This window comes from Mirounga leonina, unplaced genomic scaffold (assembly GCF_011800145.1).
Source record: "Mirounga leonina isolate KUSES-001 unplaced genomic scaffold, KU_Mleo_1.0 Mir_125, whole genome shotgun sequence".
Taxonomy (NCBI): domain Eukaryota; kingdom Metazoa; phylum Chordata; class Mammalia; order Carnivora; family Phocidae; genus Mirounga; species Mirounga leonina.
The window spans coordinates 17,292,594-17,309,792 of record NW_023270305.1 but is presented as its reverse complement, the minus strand read 5'-3'; the positions used below and the strand labels follow the sequence as shown (position 1 = coordinate 17,309,792).

The 17,199-nt window shown below is 37.5% G+C and overlaps 1 protein-coding gene across 6 annotated transcripts in view; it reads right to left on the bottom strand.

Moving 5' to 3' along the window:
* LCLAT1 (lysocardiolipin acyltransferase 1) overlaps nt 1-17,199 on the bottom strand; it is a 190,670-nt gene that overhangs the window by 109,410 nt on the left and 64,061 nt on the right. For 5 of the 6 annotated variants that reach the window (XM_035000840.1, XM_035000846.1, XM_035000844.1 and 2 more), the window contains exons 2-3: nt 8,238-8,406; nt 1,044-1,242 (exon numbers count right to left, since the gene is read on the bottom strand). In XM_035000840.1, the coding sequence (XP_034856731.1) occupies nt 1,044-1,242; nt 8,238-8,402 (364 nt within the window). In that variant the 5' untranslated portion in view covers nt 8,403-8,406. Of the gene's footprint in view, nt 1-1,043; nt 1,243-8,237; nt 8,407-9,763; nt 9,794-17,199 lie in introns of those variants that run through there. The other variant, XM_035000845.1, reaches the window with a different exon arrangement.

Sequence of the window (17,199 nt, the reverse complement as noted above, 5' to 3'; positions counted from 1 at the left end):
AACTCATCTGCATAAGGTTTTAATATTCTGTTACTATATTTTATGTAGAATCAAGAACAAACAAGATGTTATTCTTGCTACTGGCAACATGGGTCTTCTCTTTTCTTTCTTCATCAGTCCTTTTAAAGGAAGTGGCAGTTTTGGAAATACTGGTAAGGTCTTCGACATTTCTCTCTGCTCTCCCCTAGAATCTTTGAAGATAGTGACTGCCTTCGCCAGTAATATACCGCAGATGTGACACTATATGAATTCTGAGGCTAGGTCATAAAATGCCTTGCAGTTTCATGCTAGTTTTATGGGGATGTTAACCCTAAAGAGTGTCCCAAGAGTATAAACCTCCTAACTAGTCCATCCTGAGGAAAACACCTACCTTTTTGCCCTCACAAATTTTAGAAAGCAAAGAATTCAAATAATCAATGTTACATTGGAAACCACAGAAGTGGAGATGTAATAGATAAAGCTGTCAGGGAGTTTTCATATACCCATATGTGAATAGCTGGTTTAATACATATGTAGTCTGCTCCCCACCCCATTTCACATTAAGTGGAGGAAGATTAAGTTGTAACATGCAATGCTGAAATATCCCTACTTGTCTACCATACGGCATGTTGCACTGCTAGGAATTCTAAAAAAAAAAAAAAAAAAAAAAGCTATGGATTAGGAAAGTTCAGAAAATGCCAGCAACTAGTAGTATCCAATTAATATTTGTTAGATGAATGTGAATGAATCAGTTCATTTTTTTCTGGCCTAAATTACCACAAGCATAACATACAATAAAAAGTTACTGAACTATTAATTCATATTCTTCAAAGTGCTGGTCTCTCTGGGACCCTTATCTTGAGAAGAGCTTATTTTCTCAACATTATTTTAATCTTTTTTGAAATATTTAATCTCTTGGATCCATGTTTTTAGGCTAGTGAGGAAAAAATGGGAATGACTTTAATACTTAAGTGGAGTTTAACAAGTTATTGTGTAGTTTTAGGGTGGGTGTCTGGGAGTAACATATTAAATGAACAACTTAAAATAATTTGTGAATAACCTACCAAATCCAGGAACACTTTTGAGACTAGCTTTGAGGCAAATTTTCTCCAATCTGAGGTAGCTATATCTCATCAGACAGTTCCACAGGAACAGCCAGTCCATTCTTGTCCGATGATTCATGATAATGACACTTCTCTCCCCAGGAACAAACGCATCACCTGTTATAATCACTTTTATACCAAACATGGTCTCCAGCAATGCCTAAGGAATAAATAATACAGATATGTAACAATTGAAAATATGGTTTCCCATAGGTAAATTTTATCATATCCTGTAAATAAATCAGACTTCTAATAAGTCAAAGCCATAGTGTTTCTCAAGATTATTGCTTTGATAATAAATCCGGAAGAATGAGAATACAAAGGCCCTGTTTCTATTTTTAGTTTTATTAATTTAGGTTTCTGACAGTTTCCTAATTAAATGCTAACTTTCACTGAAATCTTCAGGATATATTATTAAGTTAAAAAGTGTAAAAGACATGCAAGAAGATTCTTTTTAAGGTTATAGATATATAAGATTATTACTTTCTAGAAAGGATAATTAACACCGGGTATAGGGCTGAGGGAACAGAAAGTCAAAATTTTCATTTTATACCTTTCTGTATTATGATCTTTTTAAACACATATACATATCTGCATAACAATATATAAAGAATAAAATAACTATATGTTTATAAAGTGCTGCAGCCTGGCATCTTCTACGTAGAAGATGCTCAAGTATTTGTTGAATTTGTTTAATTAACTTTTCTGATAACCAGGCATATAATATATTACAGACTGGTTTTGTGGAGGAAAAAAAAACAGAAGATAAGAAAACTTAATTATTGATTTCAATCCCTTATTTAAATTGCAAATAATTTTTAGGTAAAAAATTTACTAGTTAAAATATGACTTCACTATTAACAGAGAGAAAACTGGTCCAAGGCAGAGAAAAGACATCATAAAAACCTTTATAGAAGTGTATAGCCGTATAATGGAATATGAAGCAACAATGAAAGTAAATGAACTACAGGCATCTACAACAACACGGATGGCACACAACAAGCATAATGCTGAGAGAAGCAAAACAAGAAGTGTCATATGTAAAATTACAAAGAACAGCAAGGAAATGACTATCTTACGAGATGGTTGTAACTTCTCAGCCCTCCAGCAAACCACCTACTTTCTGATACTCTAGTTCTTGACCTGTTTGATAGTTACACTTTAATAGATCATTTTAAAGTGTGCATTTATGTTTTACTAACTTTGGATATATATGACACAGATGAGTGGACCAAGAAAAAAAAAGATTAAAAGGAATATTAGCTAAGGAAAAGTCAGGAATGTTTTGTGTCCAAAGAATTATGGAATCAGAGTGTTAACATCTTAACAGAGTAAAACAGATATCCCACAGATCCCAGAGCTGAGATTCACTTTAGGGCATGAGTGTTTAACCTAACATCAAGTCCTAGAAGGATGGCCTTCAAGGGGTAAATAAATACGAACACCTCTTGAAAATGTATACACAGGTACTTTGCTCAATGCCTGCAGTTTTCATCAGATTTTCAAAAGGGTCCATAACCACTCAATTATAACCCCCACTCCAAAGTCTTGGGAAGCCAAGTCTCTATGTAGAAAGACTTCCTGATGGAGAGGATCATGGCAGAGTCCTCTAGGCTTTAAGTATATAGGACCATCACCTCCCAAAATGAATCACTTAAGACAAGTGTGAAGTCACCATCTATGGCTTATTAATTTGGATCCGCCCACTCTGTAAAAACTCTATCATTTGGAAAGCAAAGAACTGAAATGCACGATGCCCTTCCCTTAACTAGTAGGAAGATGAATTTGACTGCTAATTGTGTGTTGTACCACAGAAAAGAGTTAAAAATCTTAAAGCCTATAAATCCCAAACCTTAACCTTCACCTTTTAAGTGCAATTTCTAATACGTGTATCCTGTGGGTCCCAAATGTCAAAATAAATCCAGACTGTTTGTCCAGGAGCATATCGTATGGCATTCTCTCCCTTGCCATCCAGCACTTCATCAGAATGTGCCTGAAAGTTATATATAACCTTTTGGACAGCCTAAATCTCAAACTCACATTAATCATTTGTAATACCAGACAAGACCTATCTAGTCAATGTTATTTATAGCTCCTGCAAAGGCAGAACTACACAGAGATAAGGTTGTAACGTCTCTAAACTGCAGAATTCAAATAAACTGATTAATCATATAAACATTAAAAGCTGTTATAGAAAAAATGTGAGAATAGTGTCTTTTTTTCTAGTCTAGAACATAAACTAGTATAGAAGAAAAACTAATCTTATAAAATTTAATAATGCTTTACAGAAGCAATTTCTGAGGATCTTATATAGACCACTAATCACTACCTCCAAGTGTCCCACCGTGTCTGAAAACACAGAGAGGTTCCCCCTCATGATCACAGAGAATCAGTTTTGCCATCATGCCCCAAGCTCTCATTTATCATTCCAATGACTATTTAGTCTGAGGTAAAATCAACTCTCTGGCGCTCCCCATCTCCCAATCTGCTTGGGCTTTTCAGACTCCACTTAGGCCCAGCTCCTCAAATCCTTAGCTATTTAAGGCGCTGAATTCCCAAGTCACTCATCAAACACGGTGCCCCTTCTCTTAGCGGCAGTCTAGGCAGAAATTATACTCTGTATCTGTTGAACACCTGTTTTGTTCTAGGATTGGACTGGAATCAGCAGGCTGTGGAAGAGACTTGTGTCCTAGGTGGGGAGTTAGCAAATGATCTCTCAATTCCTGAGTCATGACTTAGGGTGAAAGGACAGAACTCCAAATAATTTTCATAATCCCAGGTTATTAAATAACAATTGGACTGTTGGAAAGACTCCGAATCTTGAGACGCAAAAAGTGCACCGGGCACATGCAAAGTCTGACCTTGACAATACTGATTATGCTGAACAGAACTGTCCTAAAATGACTGGTCACTCTGCAGACTGTTCTGGAAGGAATTCTTACACAGATAGGTTAGACTGGGCGACCTCTAACTCTAAGATTCTAGAAGATTTTACTGTGGTACTGCATTTAACACAAAAAAATGTGCTCCTTAAAAATGGTGAGAGAAGAAAAATCTTGCCAATGAAATAATTTTAATGCACAAGAGATGCTTACAAAAGAGATCGTTATGATTATTTCTGTGAAGCAATAATTTAAGTGCATTTACCTAATCTATTATTAGTGAACATTTTTTTAACTGTTTGGGATTGCTTAAAATAAAGTACGTGTATAGCAGAGAAAAGACTAAATTCTCACTGAGTAAAAAAAATTATTTGCTTCTAATTAAAACTCCTTTAGCACCCTGTAAAAGTGTGAAATAAAAGGTCATAAAAGACACCCTGACACAATTTTTTGCAACCTAGTTATAAGGCATTCAACTTCTATAAATTTCTTAGCTGAAAGACTCTGCTTGATATGCCCTTACTCAGAATCAAGGCAGTGAGTTAAACAGGTAATAGAAGTTTTTTCAAATACACACTAATTTAATACTACAGTGGTGGTTGAATTTTGCGTGTGTATAAAGCAAAAGTCAGGAATAGCTGAAACTTAACCCTTGAAAATCTCTCAGAAAGGTACCTCAGGGAGACCAGTACACTAAATAAATCCAGCTCAGCCAGTTTTTTCTGGACTGTTGCAACAGTTTTCTCCAGCTGACCATCAGATGAAGTCACTGGTCGACATGCTATTTGAAACACAAGAATTATAATACAGCACCCCTCACATTTCCCATTTCCTCTCACTTTCAGTGGAGGTGGGGGCAACCCTAAATTTAAAAAAACAAACAAAAAAACGGCATTCTTATCTTTCCACTCTTCCCTCATCCACCCTAGTGTATGGTGTAATGCTGTGTGATAGTAACACAGCAGAAGCAGCTACGGCAGAATTTGTCGAGTGAAGTCCAGTATTTCCTCCAGAGTAAAAGATTTTAGTTATGTACCTAGCTGCCCAGAGGAAAGACCATATTTCCCAGATGTTATTACAGCCGTTCGCTGTTCCCTCCAACACGGTGAGCAAGAGAGAGAGGTGCTATTTGTAATTCACTGGTTTAAAGGAAAGCACGTGCTCTGGACTTCCTCCCAGACCCACTTCCTGCAGAGTGGGGCAAAAAAGTGGTAGTGACCAGTCCTGACCATATAAAAGAGTATTATGCCAGGCTGGGTGGAAGGAATCTGAGTCCCTGCATGACATCAGGGAGCAGAGCTACTTCTGAAAAGGCTATATTCACTACCTCATTTAGTCGTCAGAATAACTAACTGTCTGAGGTAAGTAGGTAGTATTAGAACCCCCGTTTTTCAAATGAAAAGAGAAGTTTAGGGAGGCTAAGTAGCTCCGCCAAGTTCAAACGACTAGAAAGTGGTAAGGCCAATAGTGAAACCAAATGTCTGTACCAATAAGCACTCTACTTATACTGGCTCTCCAAGGAAAATAGATTGATCATGGACACTAAAGCTTTGCAATTGCAATGATTCCTACCACTGTAGTAACTAGAAGAAAATTTTCAAAACCCTTCAGGTTTTGGTAGAGAGAAGTAGCCAAAAATGTGATTCATATTCAAAAGATTATGCACTGGAAAATTTAAGACATTAAATGAAATGTAAAACAATGTATGATTACTACCAAATAATCATTTACCTCCAAATGTCTGCCTTAGAATCAGATACACAATGCTGAATCTGAAATGGCTCAGTCCGATTTCCTTATTTTACAGATGATAAAATAAAAATCTTAAAAAAGTTAAAAGTTTTCTAAATGAAATGTCTCTGGTTTTATAATGACTATAAATAGAATTAGTTAACATTTAGATAGCTTGTAGAGGACTTTTTAGAAATATCTACTTTTGACAGTTAACCTTATGTGAATTGGGCATTATGTGCTTATTTTACTTAATATAAGTATGATATTTTATGGAAAAATACTCATTTTGTAAATAACACCACAAAACAAATATTCCATATTAAATGGTCTGTTTGAAGACTGCAATGAAACAATGGACTTCATATCCTTAAAGCTAATTTAATGGTCTGAGAAGTCACCTTCTGTCCTCTAACAAAGGAGGCAGTCTCTCAGGCGAATGAAAGACAGAAACTAGTCAAGCTGGTGCATACCTACAAGTAGGCAAGTTAGCTTAGGCAGAACACTATTACCTCCCCGAGGCCAGAAGTCCTATCTGTCCTGTTCGTCATTACCTTCTAGCAATATGCTTGGCACACGGTGGACACTTACTAAATAGTTGCTGGATGAATGTTCCAGGACCCTGCTGCTTACTTTTGCCATAAACAACAGTTAACTTACCAAAAAATCCTTCCTTCTATTATGAAACGAAAAAGAATTTTTGCATAAATGTATAAGGAGGATCCATACTGATAATGTAAGAATATTACAAATATTCAATACAATGTACTTCCTACAGGAAAAAAACAGATGAGGAAACTCAGAACATAATGAAACCAACAAAGAACCCAATATAAATTCTAGAACTTGATAGTACGGTATTTTAAATAGAGGTAGCAGAAGAGAGGGTCAGTGAACCTGGTGACTTGTGAGAAATCATCATGCCACTGAGACTGATTTTATTAGTAGTTATCAGTTTCTCAAATTTTTTTCCCTTGAGGCATTCCCTGGCTTGAAAGAACTCCAAACCTCCTTCTTTTGAAACAATCATAAGGTCCCAGTGAACTTACCACTGGAAGTTAAAGTGCCATGTGACCCTGCCAAGGTTTTCCTATCACCTAAGGCTCTAATGGCAGCAAAGTGAGTTTAATCTCAGCTCTACTTAAATAATTTGCTTATGCATGTGACCTCCAGCAAATTATTTAATTTCTCAAAGCTTCTACTACTTCTGTAAATTGGGGATAATGGTAGTGCCTGGAAGGAAGGCATCCTAAAGTGCTTAACAGCTATGACCATCATTACCCTTTAACAAAATCTTATAATTCTTCTCCGTAATCTGGATTAAATATGCAACCATACCAGTTATAGTTATTATAGTCCCTTTCTTTGTGCTTACAGATTTAAGTGCAAAAACAGAAAAGAAAGGGGGAAGAGGAGAGAAGGGAGGGACAGACGGAGAGACGGGACTACTTTTAGTTTAACATGATCACATTTCATAAAACAGTTAACTGAATAATTTTTTTAAAAAATTAACCTTTGACAAAGGACAAATGCAATTCTTAAAATTAGTCACCAGAGGAATCCTTTTTAAAATATGAAGAGGGTGCACTGTAATAGCTCCCCACAGCATTAGCGTACTTTCTTCTCTGCAGATATAACAAGGGTGGGCTGCCTGAGGGGAAAAGTGCAACGCAGTTCAAAAGACACAGGTGGAAAAAGATCCTTCAGCAACTGAAGGACAAGAACTCCCTCCTTGTTTTCCTGGTCAGGTATATCCTCATCACCCCCACCATGACTGCTCCATAAACCCAGTAACATTAAGTTCTAGCTGTTGCTCAGGAAAAAGAAAGAACAGAACAGTCTCAGGAAATATAAGCTATTCAAGGTAAAGGCAGTGCATGGGTGTCACTCCATTTTTGGAGAAGGCATTACTGACTAGCAGCAACATGGAAGGGCTAAAGCAGCTTTAGTCCAGACGAGGGACGGGGCTGGACTGGAATCCTACAGGACATTGCCAGTTGCCAGCTCAGAATCAGGGAGATGTGCTCAGAGCTGTATGCACTGACCTTGCAGAGAATACCTGTCTGTTCCAAGAATCTACTACACATTTTGTACATACTTTTACTTTACAGATGCTGTCACTCTAGCTCATAGATGGGAAACCACTTTATTCCTAAATTCTGTGGTTACTGGGAAGAATTAAATCAATCACATCAATATCAAGAGTTCAAAAAAACAGTTTATCTCAATCTTAATTTTTGCCATTATCTTGTAAAACAAATGGAAACACAAAATTAATGATGTAAAAATTCTTCAAAGTATACCTCGATGAAGGAAAATAAACTTCATGAGGAATATAAAAGAAACTTGTAATTTTGGAATATGGCTCTTAAGATATTTTACTTCAAGGGCATGAATTATATTTAATTCTCTAGTTCCTGTATTTCCTCCAGAAAGGATTTATAGGTTTCTTCTAACATTTGACTAAATCTGACTCTAACAAAATAAAAATTGGTCAGCTGGGCCACTTTGGTCCAGTCTCCTTATCAGGCATGTAACTTACCACAGGCAGTGTGAGCCAGGTTGCCACAAGGCGGTTGTTGATCCAGCGATACCAAGATGGGCTTACAAACATCAAAGGTAAAAAGGGGCCGAGCATAAAAATGCTTCCGAAAAAGCTTCCGCAAAACAGAGTGAGTATAAAGTAAATCCCTTTCCATGACACCATGATTCTGAAAGATATAAAATATATATATATATATAGTTACTATACATATATCTGCCCAAATTGAAAATGCATAAAATAATCTTTCATTACAGGGCTACAGAAAAGCCTCAGATAAAGAATATAAGAGCTTGAATACCATAAAGGTAACCCTCATAGATGTCCTACAGGTCTAACAAACTTCCAGTACATTAGAAATCAATATTCTCAGAGTAAATGTCTAACCTAAAAAAAAAAAAAAAGCTGTCTCATTTAAGAAGGCTTTGTTTTTTTAACTGGTTATTAGTATTAACATAAACCTGTAGAAGTTACCCAACACAAAACCTTAAAATATTCCAGAGGTTTTTTTGTATCCCACTACAAAGAGTAGACTTAATGGACCAAGAATTACAGAACAGCTTCCTAAGAGTGACTGCCTGAAAGTGTTGGCAATTTTAGAGTGCACTAAATTTTTTTTAAAAATCTAGATATGTTAATTCTTCACATTAAAACCTGAAAGTAGTATCTTTGGGCAACTCATCTTAAACTGGCTTTTTCTTTATGAGCTGAAAGATTAAGTAGAAGTCAGATTCCTCACTTCCCTAAACTATTTGCCAAAAGATTACTTTCAGGGTCCTCATAACCAGAAATGCTTAATATTGACATTTTTAAATAAACTGTTGGAAACACAGTTTAAAATGAATAATCAAACATTTGATTTTACAACCTAAACAAGAGCAAAAATATGGGTTGCCTCAGGATAAAACTGTTAGAATCATTAAAATTATGAAAACAATAATGGCCTTAAAATTTTTAAATTACAAAAGGTATTCCAGTCATCAAGAGCTGTGATTCTTTTTAAATATTCAGAACAGGAAACAAAATTTCAAATGTCAAAGTGCTTTAATAAATGTCAGACAAACAATAAAACCGGTCAAATCTCTTACACAGATTCCAGTTTATCTGGGTGTGGAGCAGGTTTTTAAATCTCTACCAGTACTTGAGAGTATGTATACAAAATCCTATCAAGTACAGAGAATGAATATATGGGGACTGGTTTTTTGCTAAACTCACAATCTGAACTTCGAAGTGAGGGCGGAGAGAAAGACCTCTGAAGAGCAGAAGCGGAACACTTGGCCAGCTCAGGACAGTATGTGCTCCTCCGCACCCTCAGCCTCGCTTTCTGAGGCCCAAGCTCTCCTCTTTGCACTGAAAGAAGACACTTAGGCAGCTTATTTCCAGTCTTTACAAGAAAGCTTTTTTAAAAGAGGAAAAAGAAAAAGACAATCTGCAGCACTGCTCCTCTGCCTGAAACCCTCTAAGGACCCTCTGTTGCTCTGTTTGTTTCTGCCCTCGAGCCATTCGCTAGCTGTCTAGACACCTACCCCTAAACTCCCTGAAGAGCTGGGCTTCACACTCTATCTGCACACATCCATCAAAGCCTCAGACATGCTTTTTCCTCGCTTATTAAACTATTTCTCATTTGATGTGATTAAGCTCCTTTATATTTTTTTCTTTTAGATATTGATATCATCTAATAAAATCTTTTCATTTTACATCGATCAAGCAAAGAACCTTTCCTAAGTCCCCATAACCAGCTGGTAGCACCAAGTTTTTTCTGCCTTCTACTTCCTTCCAGGATATTACGCCACCTCCCTCCCACTGAGGGGCTGGGAATCAGAGACCCGAGTCAGCTTCTAACCACGTGTTTGTAAACAAAGACTCAGATATAAAAGGATGTGTCCCATGAACATACTGGGGTTACTCAGGGCAAGTCTAATCTAAAATTACTTTTCCATCAAGCTCCTGCCTTTTCCTTAACCTCTTGATCATTTGTTCAATGACTCAATAAACATACAAAGAGATTCCTGTGTGCGCAAGGCCCTGTGCTAGTTACTTGGGGACACGACCGTGAGTATGACAGACATACCAAGCTCTCGCAAATCTGAGCTGTTCTACCGCCTCCTCAGGAACTCTTCCTTGGCTCTGTATTTAATCCAGCTCCATTCTGCCTGCTTCCAAGTCTCACGGGTTTCACAGACAAAATGGTTAACAACTATGACAGCTACACACTTATTTAGAATCGCTAAAATTGAAAAAGACAAAACAAAAACCTGGCGATACCACGTACTGATGAGGATGCAGAAGAGTAAGAACTCACACATACTGCTGGTGGCAAGGCAAAGTATTATGTATGCTTACCGGATAACCCAACAATCCTACTACTGAATATCCAGGACAGATGAAAATTTCCGACAACACAAAAACCTGTATACCATTGTTCATAGCAGCATTATTCATAACTGCCAAGAACTGGAAGCACCCCCAAACGGGGTGGGGGGAGATGGGTAAACAAATCCATAGACCAGATGCCTTTAGTTTCTTGCTCAGGAAGGAAACCTCTTTTCCTTCATAGAACGTCCTTATTTAATCACCTCACAATTGAAATGTTAACTAGCCTTGCTCCCATAGTCTAAAAGGTATACTAAGAAGTAACTGCAATTCAATGTGCTGCATGCTACAAGAGAGGATATAATGGAACGTGCAGCGTGTGTTAAGGATAGATCAAAGTAAGGCAGGATGAACTCTGCTAAAAGAGATTAAAAAAATGCACTAGACTCTTGGAGGATGTGAGGTTGGGGAAGGGAAAGATAATTCCAGGTAGTAAAACAGAACATGCAGAGTCACAGAAATCTGAAACAGCATCGCTTAAGCAGGGAACTGTAACTCATCAGATACTACTGAAGTGCAGTGTACACAGTGGGGAGCTGCAAGAATCACAAGAGCCAGGTCCTAGGACAAAGTACACACACCCAGGCCTGCCAAAAATACCACCTTTGACGTGTCACCAAGAAAAAACCTAAGGCCTATGACGCATATTTTGGGATAAGTGATAATGGTGCACATAAGCATCAATGCAATGAGTGAATGGATTGGTTTTGTTAAAAAACCTTAAGAGCAAAGAGCTTCTCTTCTTTTTAAAATGGGCAGGTACATGGAACTTGTTGGCAAAAATCCTAGCATTGACAGATGCTGGTATCAGAGCAGTCTATGAGCCAAGAGCATCCAACCCAGCTCCACAACGCAAGAGCTGATGATCATGACCACATCACTTAACCTGTATGCTTACAGATGGGGAGGTTGGAGAAAATTCTCAAAGGCCTACCTTTTGAGCACCTAATATTTGCCAGGCACTTTACAGAAGGCTCGTGGCAGTTACATATTCAACACCTATGGATTCAATTATTCATGAGCAACTAAAAGGTCCTTAACATGTAAATACTCCAAAATTTTGCCAACACTCAAAATTTGATTACTCCAAGGCTGGGGTCAAAAAACCAAATAATTTAGGTAATAATAATTATCTGGTCAAACTGTCCAGTATCCTAATCTCAGTGGCCCTTTATTCTGTTTTACTTACCTCATAAGCATGTGGTGGGGCAAGTCAGATGCATAGTGGATTTGTAAATTTGAGATTTTAAAAGAACCTTACTCTCTACTTTGATAATGTCAAGTGTGTCTTAAAATAGGCACTTCACATTCTCATATAATCCCAACAAGAGCCTCAAAAGTAAGGTAGCAATAATATCAGCGGTATTTCCAGCTAAAGAAATAAGGGACTTGGTTCCGTAACGCTGTTCATACTGACAGAGGTGAGATAAAGAACCTCTAACCAGGGGCACTCCCAGAAAATGCAGTGGAGAGTTTGGAACCGGTACCAGAAAGATTTAAAGGCCAAAAAGTAAATAATGAGCAATAAAAGTAACAAAGAGTTAACCCTGAAGAAAGTAAAATTAGGCTTCTGGACTAGGGGATATACAGTGGGATTAAGTAACCATACACAGAGAATCCCGAATCTGAGACCTAGTCTTTCCTCGCTGGGCTTTCCAGTGGCTGGGAACAAGATTTCAGTCCTACTCCAGCGTTCTCCAATAAAACTTCCTGCAGTGATGGAAATGTTCAGTAGCTGTGCTGTCCAGTATGATAGCCATGCTATATGTGGCTATCGTGCACTTGAAATGTGGCTAATTCAACCGAGGAACCATTCATTCGATGTGGTGAGTGGCTACTGGAGCGTCAGTAGATCTGGTGGATCTGGGGATCTCACCAGACTGTGAAGAAAGATCAAATACAGAAGCACTGAGGGCTCCTTAATAAATGGTCCACCTAAATCACCCTACAGTGAGGGCCAGAGTTCATGGAAGCCTCACCTACATACAAGCTCCTAATTGGCTTTTTAAGTCCCCTATTTTTTATTGTGAGCAGATAATGAGCCATCTGAGAAAAGCCTTTAACATGACATTAAAGACTAAGAAAAAAGTATACTTGAGGGAAACTATTCAAGAAAAAGAAAAGTAACATTTCAGAAAGACAAATACTGTATCTAGTAAACAAAAACATGTTCTTTGTTAAATAAAACAAAGAAAGGAAACATTCAGAGAATAAACGAGCTATTGGAAGTTGGCAACATAGCAATATGTTCAGCAAAAATTAAACACTCAAGAGTTGGAAAATAAAGCTGAGGAAATCCCCCCAAAAGTCAAGAAGATAAAGAGGTGGGAAGTAGAGTATTAGAGGACCAAGACAGGAGGTCCCATATGCAAACCATACGAGTGCTAAAAAGAGAGAAGCGAGGAATTGAAATCAGCAATAAAATAATTCAAAAAATTTCTCCAAATTCCACATTAATGGGGCCTGCTGAAAGCTAGGATAATGGATGAAAACAGATGCTCACCAAGGCACAGCACTGTCACTTTCAGGACAGAGGAGACAAAAGGACATTTTAACAAAACTTCTAGAGAGGATATAAACAGGTCACAAAAGATCAAAAATTAGATTGGCTTTAGACTTGTCAGTAGAAATAGATCTCAACAGCAATACCAGAAGCAGGATAAAAACAACAATGCCTACAAAATTCTCAAGAAAATTATTCCATCTGGTCATCAATCAATTAAATGTAAAGATAGTAGAACATCATCATCATACATGCAGAACCTCAAAACAACCTCCCATATAATCTTTTTTCAAGAAACTATTTGAAGATGGGCTTCCTAAAACAAAGGAGTAAATAAAGACTAATGGAGATGAAATATGGGAAAGAAGAGATCCTACCTAGGTGAGAGGTCAAGGGACTCTCCAAGATGATCATGAAGGAAGATCCTAGGATGATAATCATGCACAAGACAGAGAAGGTGTCCAGTCCAAATTAGGGATGGGTGACTCAAAAGAAAGACCCTTTGAAAGCTGTATCACCAAATTCCTCGCTCCTAAACAAATTACCTTTTTGAGCCAAGGACAGAATGCCCATATGAACCTTGGCACAGATTCTAATCTACACTTGGCTTCTTGAACACATTCTGATAAAATTCCTGCAGGCCAGTTGATGACACTCATTTTATCTATTTTAAGTACTCTGCTTTGACCTACTCCTAAGAGACACGGGGAGGGCATGGAGAACTTAGGAGCAGAAAATATATTCCTACCAGAGAGCCAGTACCTGCCGAGTCCAGCCGGATGCCATGACTGTGGTGAGCCGTGGACTGTGGTCTTTTCAGGACTCATTATGCATGAATTTCCCCACAACCTTACCCAGAAATGGATCTGGTCAATGCTCTGGGATGCTCAGGTCAGACCCAGAGATTCTGCACCTCTAGGAGCCTTCATCTAATGATAGATTATGCTGACTTCTCAAGTTTTCACCAGGGGGCTCTCAAGTTATGTATATATACGTATACATATATACCTATATATTCACACATATGTACATATATATTGAGGAATATATACACAGGTGACAAAATTTTAAAGAAAAATAATGACTAACACAAAAGGATAATAGTTGTCACAGGGAGAGCACGGGAGACTTCTAATACTGACAATATTCTATTTCTTAAGCATGGTGGCTACTTATACGTTCACCAACAATGACATTTAGAATAATGTTCTTTATGCACTACTCTTGCAAGCTAGATGAATAAACACTTCACACCCAGATACAATCACACTGATTTAGTTCTTTCATAAACATAAGTGAAATATGTATGAGCTGATTAATTTCTTTTAAATCCAACAAAATTTTTAAATCCCTGGATGCTTGTTAATTTGCATGACCTGATTCTGATGAACATTTCTGCATTTTTCAGAATTTAGTAACATACACACATCTGTCTTGCCTGATGAAATGGTTTGCTGCTCAATTCCCCAATGAGAACCGTATTTGTTCTCTTTTCCAGTCTCAAAAGACAGAGGCTCATGGCTAAATTTAACATTCAATTCTAGAAGCAAAGATTTGTGTTGTTGTTATCTTTCTCCTCTTATAATCTTTTTATTCTTACTGGTATTATCATGTCTGTCTTTTATTGTAAATCACTTTAAATTCTTTTAGGAAGCAGACTACTAATTAAAAATAAATTTAAGACTATCACCATTGGTAACTTATTCACCTTTACTTATTTTACTTAAAAAAAAATAGTGTCTACTCTAGTGTCAAGAAATCACCAGAAAATTTAAGAATTTATGTTCAAGATATTCTGAAGACAAAAAGGTATACTCCTTTAATAAGCAAATTACCAAAAGACACAAATTAACAAAAATAAGCTGAAGAGACAGAATGTAAAACACCTTTCCGTATCACCTAAGCATTCATGAGGCAGGCAGAGGAAGCTGAAAGGATAACGTATAAAGTTTGCTCTGGCACCTTTACCTGTTTGGGAAAAGGATACAGACAATAACAGGAAAGAGACAAACTACAGCTTCATTCTTCCTAAAGCAGCCCAAGACAATACTACTCTCCCAGATACTCGAAGAAGGTACAAGGTAAGCAAGCATTCTAGTTAAGATCATTTAGTTAGATGAAATAAAACCACAGTTTACCAATTCTGATTAACACAACAGACAGTTCAAGAGCAGAATGGGGTCAAACCTCAGTTAGATCTACCCAAAATGAAGCAAGAAAAACTTTCAACAATCAAATGGATTTCAGTAAACAAGTCTGCTAACTCCCTTTGGTGGGGAGAGGGTCCACTGAGAGTTCTTAGCACTGTACAAGGACATCTAGTTAAAATGGCACCATTTTCTCTTATTAAAGTTTAGTGAGAAGATATTATCTGTGTAAATACTCAAACACAGTTCTCTAAATCCTGATGCAATTCTTTTACTTAAAATGTATTTAAAAGTTAATACCTAGAAAAAAGCAAAGAGTATATACCGTATGATTCTATATGTCTAAAGTTCAAAAACAGAAAAAATATATATATATTTTTAAAGATTTTATTTATTTATTTGACAGAGAGAGACACAGCGAGAGAGGGAACACAAGCAGGGGGAGTGGGGGAGGGAGAAGCAGGCTTCCTGCCGAGCAGAGAGCCTGATGCGGGGCTCGATCCCAGGACGCTGGGATCATGACCTGAGCTGAAGGCAGACGCTTAACGACTGAGCCACCCAGGCACCCCAGAAAAAATAATTTATAAGAAGTAATATTAATGGTTATCTGGGAGGTGTAGAGCAAGAGGAATGACTGGAAGGGACACGAGGGGGCTTCATGAATTTTAGTCATACTCTGTTTCTTGATTTGGGTGCTGGTTATATGTGATGTATTCACTTTACAAAAATTTAGTGAGCTATACATTTGTGACTTATGTACTTTTCTATATGTATATTTTAATGATATTTACCAAGAAATATTTACCAAAAACTGTTACATATGCAGCAATTTAAACTAGATACCTTCTAAGTAATCATTTATATGTATGCAGTCCTCAGGAAGAAAATACAAATGGTCAATACACCTAAAGAAATGCTCAGGGCCCCTGGGTGGCTCAGTCAGTTGAGCGCCTGACTCTTGGTTTCAGCTGGGATTGTGATCTCAGGGTCGTGGGATAGAACCCCACGTGGGGCTCCATGCTCAGCAGGGAGTCTGCTTGAGATTTTCTCTCTTCCCCTCCCTCTCTGCCCCTCCCCCAGCTTGTGCATGTGCACATGTACTCTCTAAAATAAATAAATTTTTTAAAAAAAGCTCAACCTAGTCTCAGGAAAATGTAAATTAAAATAAACAAAACACCATATTTTCTCGCCAGATTGGCAAAAATGTCTAAGTTTTGCCTTTGATATTCTAAAAATCAGTGGTTGGTGTCTTTGCTCTCACAGCTGGAAGAAGTATAAGTTTTAGAGGGCAAACTGGTAAGTGAGTTATAATAATACATATAAGCTATAATAATCTTGAATATGCCTGCCATCATGAATTCCTTCTCAGTATTTACCCCAGAGAAATACTCAACTGCATGTACAAAGATGCTTCACCACAGCATTGTCTGTAACCAAAATATCAGAAACATAAATGTCCACTGATGGGGGAAGGGCTAAACCGTGGTGCAGCCAACGTTATGAAACACTATGCAGCAAGTAGAAAGAATGAGGTCAAGCTGTATTTTCTTAAAATGAACAGTTCTCCAAGATGTATTGCTAATGAAAAAGAGTGTGATACCATTTCTGAAAGGTACCAAACCCCTAGAACAAAAACCCCTCGTTATATGGTTTATATAAATAAATGTAAATACACTTAAGTCTGTCTATAAGGACACACAACATTTCTATCATCATCTCCATAAAGATGAAGAGGCTGTGACTAAGGATGGTAGTCAAAGAGAAACAGACCTTTCTGTAATTTTTTTTTTTAAAGATTTCATTTATTTATTGGAGAGGCACAGAGAGAGAGAGAGCTAGAGAGCACAAGTGGGGGAGAAGGAGAAGCAGTCCCCCCACAGAGCAGGGAGCCTGATGCGGGGCTTGATCTCAGGACCCTGGGATCATGACCTGAGCTGAA